We start from the raw sequence: 3,814 nt of genomic DNA, 5'->3' as shown, positions 1-3,814 counted from the left end.
AGTTTAAACACTTAAACCCATAGTAAATAGCTCAATTTAAATAAAAAATAAAAAATTAAGGATCTCACGCTTATAAGTTGTACTCACGTTGATATTCAAGTCTCTAACATTAGATTAGAAGCGCTTTGGAAGTAGCAAACTTAATTCAAGTACAATAAGAAGTTGCACTTAATTCCAACTAATTACCGTTATGGCTTACGTGAATCATTTGTTTCTGTTGTGATTTGCTTATGATTAAGTCTCTGTGTCATTTTCATGCATCTATATATAAGCTGAAAACTAGAATTAGATACCCCAAAACGCATAATAAGAAGGACATTACCTGACAATTCTTCTGGTTCTGTATTAACTCTATTGGATTTTCTTGAAGGTCCAGTATTTCCAAAGTCGTGTTTTTCTTCGGAGGAACTGCTGAGTTCCTCAAATAGTTGCCTCCCGCCGAAGTTTTTATAACTTTTCTGGTTATAAACCAGGACTTGGAACGTCGATTTATCAATGAGAAAAAATAGCAAAATGTCACCCAGCTCCAGTTGGAGATGCACCACAAATTGTGACCACTCTCCTTCACATATGAAGTAATTGGACTTTTCTCTCACTATAATTGCTTCCCATGACATTCCAACTATATTCGATTTCAGTAAGCAAGTCTTGGCCAACATGTTCTTGTGTTCTTTGATGAAAGCAGGCAGCATTAGCTAACAAATCAAAATCCTCAAGTTTAGAATACAAGAACCAAAAAGAAAAAGTAAAGAATAAAAGATAAAACTAGCAAACTTACTATTTTATCCGTAAAGCCTTGTCTAAATAAAAGCTTGCAAAATGATGGATGCTTGTTGGGATCCACTAGCATTTTGATAAATGAGAAAGAAGAGGCTACAGAATTGATGCTGTTGAAGATGGTATAGAAGAAGCTGGTGCTGGTGACTAATTAATGGAGCAAAAGTTTAGAGTTGTGCACATGCAGTAGTTAAAAAGGGGAGAATAACTAAATTTTGGGTAGTGCAGTCCTCGTTCATATTTGTCATATAACTATATCTCTCTCTTGTGACTTTGTTTGTTCACATACTAGTTATATCGGATTATAACATGGAAATTAGTTATGAACTGATTAATAACAGAGGAATTATTATATGAGGATTTAATGAAAAATTGTTATAAATGGATTCCTCACCTTAAAATGATGTTTTTTTTTTGTCTTAATAGTTTATTACCATATTATTGATATATGTTTTCTTATTCTATATGCTAGCTAATACTCCCTCTGTTTCAATTTATGTGAACCTCTTTCCTAATTTGAAAACAAATTCACTTTATGAAATGATTTACAGCCACACAAATATTCAAGACTTATTTTGAACCACAAGTTTTAAAAGTCTTCACTCTTTTTTAAATGTCGTACCTAGTCAAATGGGTTCACATAAATTGAAACGGAGAGAGTATAACTTAATGCGAACATTAATTAATATATCAACAATGAAATGCTTCTATAGTTATGCAGTATGCCGCCAAGCAAACACTATAATATCTTATGGGGAATCTATGCTAGGAATAATTATGTCAATACAGTCAACCAAACAATCCTTTAAATTTCCTTCTTAAAACAAGCTAATGAGTAAATCACCACATTCAGAAGTCCAGATTAGATCAAATTAGTAACACGTAACAGTATACATCCTTTCTCTTGGGTACAGTAATTTCATTGGAGTCTGTCTTATAAATTACTACTCCCTACATAAATTTTGTTTACCTATCCGTTATTCCAAGTAGAAAAGATTTCAAAACAGTAAATGACTTCGTTGAATTAATACAACAAAGTAAATACATCTTATTAAGACTAATGCAAACCTTAGTGATGCTTGGTATTCTGACCCTTCTATTTTATAGCTCCACCAAAAGTTTCTGTACAAATTAAAAGCTAGATGTTGGGATGAAGACGTGTCCCCTTATATTACTGTTTTCTTCTTAAACCACTTTTTCTTGGCATTCTTTTGTATTGGTTATGTTGCATCATTATTTTCAGGGGAAAATTGATGAATATACCCCAATACTATTCTCATAATCTCATCTTTTTTAGTTCATGAAGTTATTTTTCCCCATGTTTTTCTTAAAGCTTTTCTTACAGCTCTTTATTCCTTACAATGATGTTGTTTCCCTTGAACAAAAAATAGAGCATCTGCTTATTCTGGATGCTTTCATCTATAAATTACATTTACTTTATAAAAAAAGTACTCCTACTAACTGATTGCTATATTTTTTTCCAGGATATAGAGATTGTGATCTTTGTACTTCCCGCTTCCTGTAAGTTCACTTTTCATATATTGTTACTGATTTTGTTGTAGTTGAATCTAATTTTTAATTATGGCTGAGCAGTACTGTCAATATGCAGTTTTTAAATGAATAGAATTGAGATGCACTGTTGATACGCCGTGAAGAGCAGCTTTCTTCCGATAGTCTTTTGTGTGAACGCAGGGGCGGATCTAGGGGAGGTCGAGGCTGTTCACCCGAACCCCCTCGCCAAAAAATTGAGCTGCATAAATAAGGTAATTTTTATTGTTATGTACATTTATAGATTTTGAATCCCCTAAACACAAGACTAAAAGTTGGTTCAGTGGTTTAGCAGGTTCAAAATCCACCTTGAGTTTCTATGTTTAAATTCCGGACACATACATTTTTAGTTTTGAAGTACCCTTGGTGAAAATCTTGAATCCGCCACCGTGTGAATGGGCACACAAATAAATGTTGCTACTACTTATTTGCATGACATCTAAAGTATGTTGTTAAATCTTGATAATCTCAATTTTTGCATGCTACAGAATTAAGATTACCACCTGTTTGGATTAAATATATTCGTTTCTTAAAAAGTACTTGACATATATTTTATATAACTTCGTCTCATTACCGCTCTGTTTGCACAACCATTTATGTCGAGCCATTGTTAACGAAAAAGAGCTCTAGACATCTAGCCAGGTAGCCGGCTACGAAGGAAGAAGGATCAAGAAGGAACTCCTGGACGGCAAAAGATAGAAATAAGGAAGAAACAAAGAAAAAAACAAAACAAAAAGAGAACTCCAAGATTGTATACGGTAAAAACCGGATATAAGCAAGACCGGTGAGATCGGGGACCGGAGATAAGAAGAGACAGGCATGATCACCGAGTCTTCCCTTAGAACTGGTGATATTGCACCTACTGCAGCTTGACCCGAGAAAAGTGAAGCAAATTTGTTTGGTCGTCCGGTATCACCGACCAAACTCCGCATCACAACGCACCGGCTTCAAAGATGACCGAGTTGATCATGGCCGTTGGTCCTAAGCCAAAGATAACCGAGTTGATCGTGGCCGTTAGTCCGTTAATCGCTATAAAATTGCCACGCGTCAATGTCGTTCGTCACATTTTACCGACGATCAGATTTGTCGACCGTACGGCCCAACCTTATCCTTTTAGGGTTTTTCTTTATTCTAAAAAGGTTTTATGTTGTATGTAAGGCCCATAAGGCAAAACTATAAATAGTGGGCATTTTTCTACTTTTGAGGGTTAGCTTTTCCACGATCAAGAACATTGTAATAGAAATTATATATTGAAGTTCTCTCTCCTTTGGTCCGGATCAGCGGCATTTTATGCATATTCTTCCAATATAGTTGGCCTAATCATAAACATTTGTATCTTGCTTAGAATCATTAACGCATATGTTCACATACATATGCTATAACACGCAAATCTATAATTATTTCCTATAAATCCAAAATAGATTAAAGTTCACCCACATATCCTATACCTTACTTACAAATTTAATTGGTTACCTAAATTCGGGGTAAA

General features: G+C 34.5%; 1 protein-coding gene across 1 annotated transcript; it reads right to left on the bottom strand.

Moving 5' to 3' along the window:
• Positions 1–322: 322 nt before the first annotated feature.
• Positions 323–850, bottom strand: LOC132042197 (uncharacterized; the record flags this gene model as incomplete). Its single annotated transcript, XM_059432809.1, has 2 exons — positions 779–850; positions 323–695 (listed from the first exon to the last, which is right to left on the bottom strand). Coding segments are annotated over exons 1-2 (445 nt in total), but the record flags the coding sequence as incomplete, so codon positions are not given.
• Between the last annotated feature and the right edge of the window lie 2,964 nt (positions 851–3,814).

Source organism: Lycium ferocissimum, unplaced genomic scaffold (assembly GCF_029784015.1).
Source record: "Lycium ferocissimum isolate CSIRO_LF1 unplaced genomic scaffold, AGI_CSIRO_Lferr_CH_V1 ctg13999, whole genome shotgun sequence".
Taxonomy (NCBI): Eukaryota; Viridiplantae; Streptophyta; class Magnoliopsida; order Solanales; family Solanaceae; genus Lycium; species Lycium ferocissimum.
The sequence above is the reverse complement of the archived record's forward strand: the minus strand, read 5'-3'. Positions and strand labels throughout refer to the sequence as shown.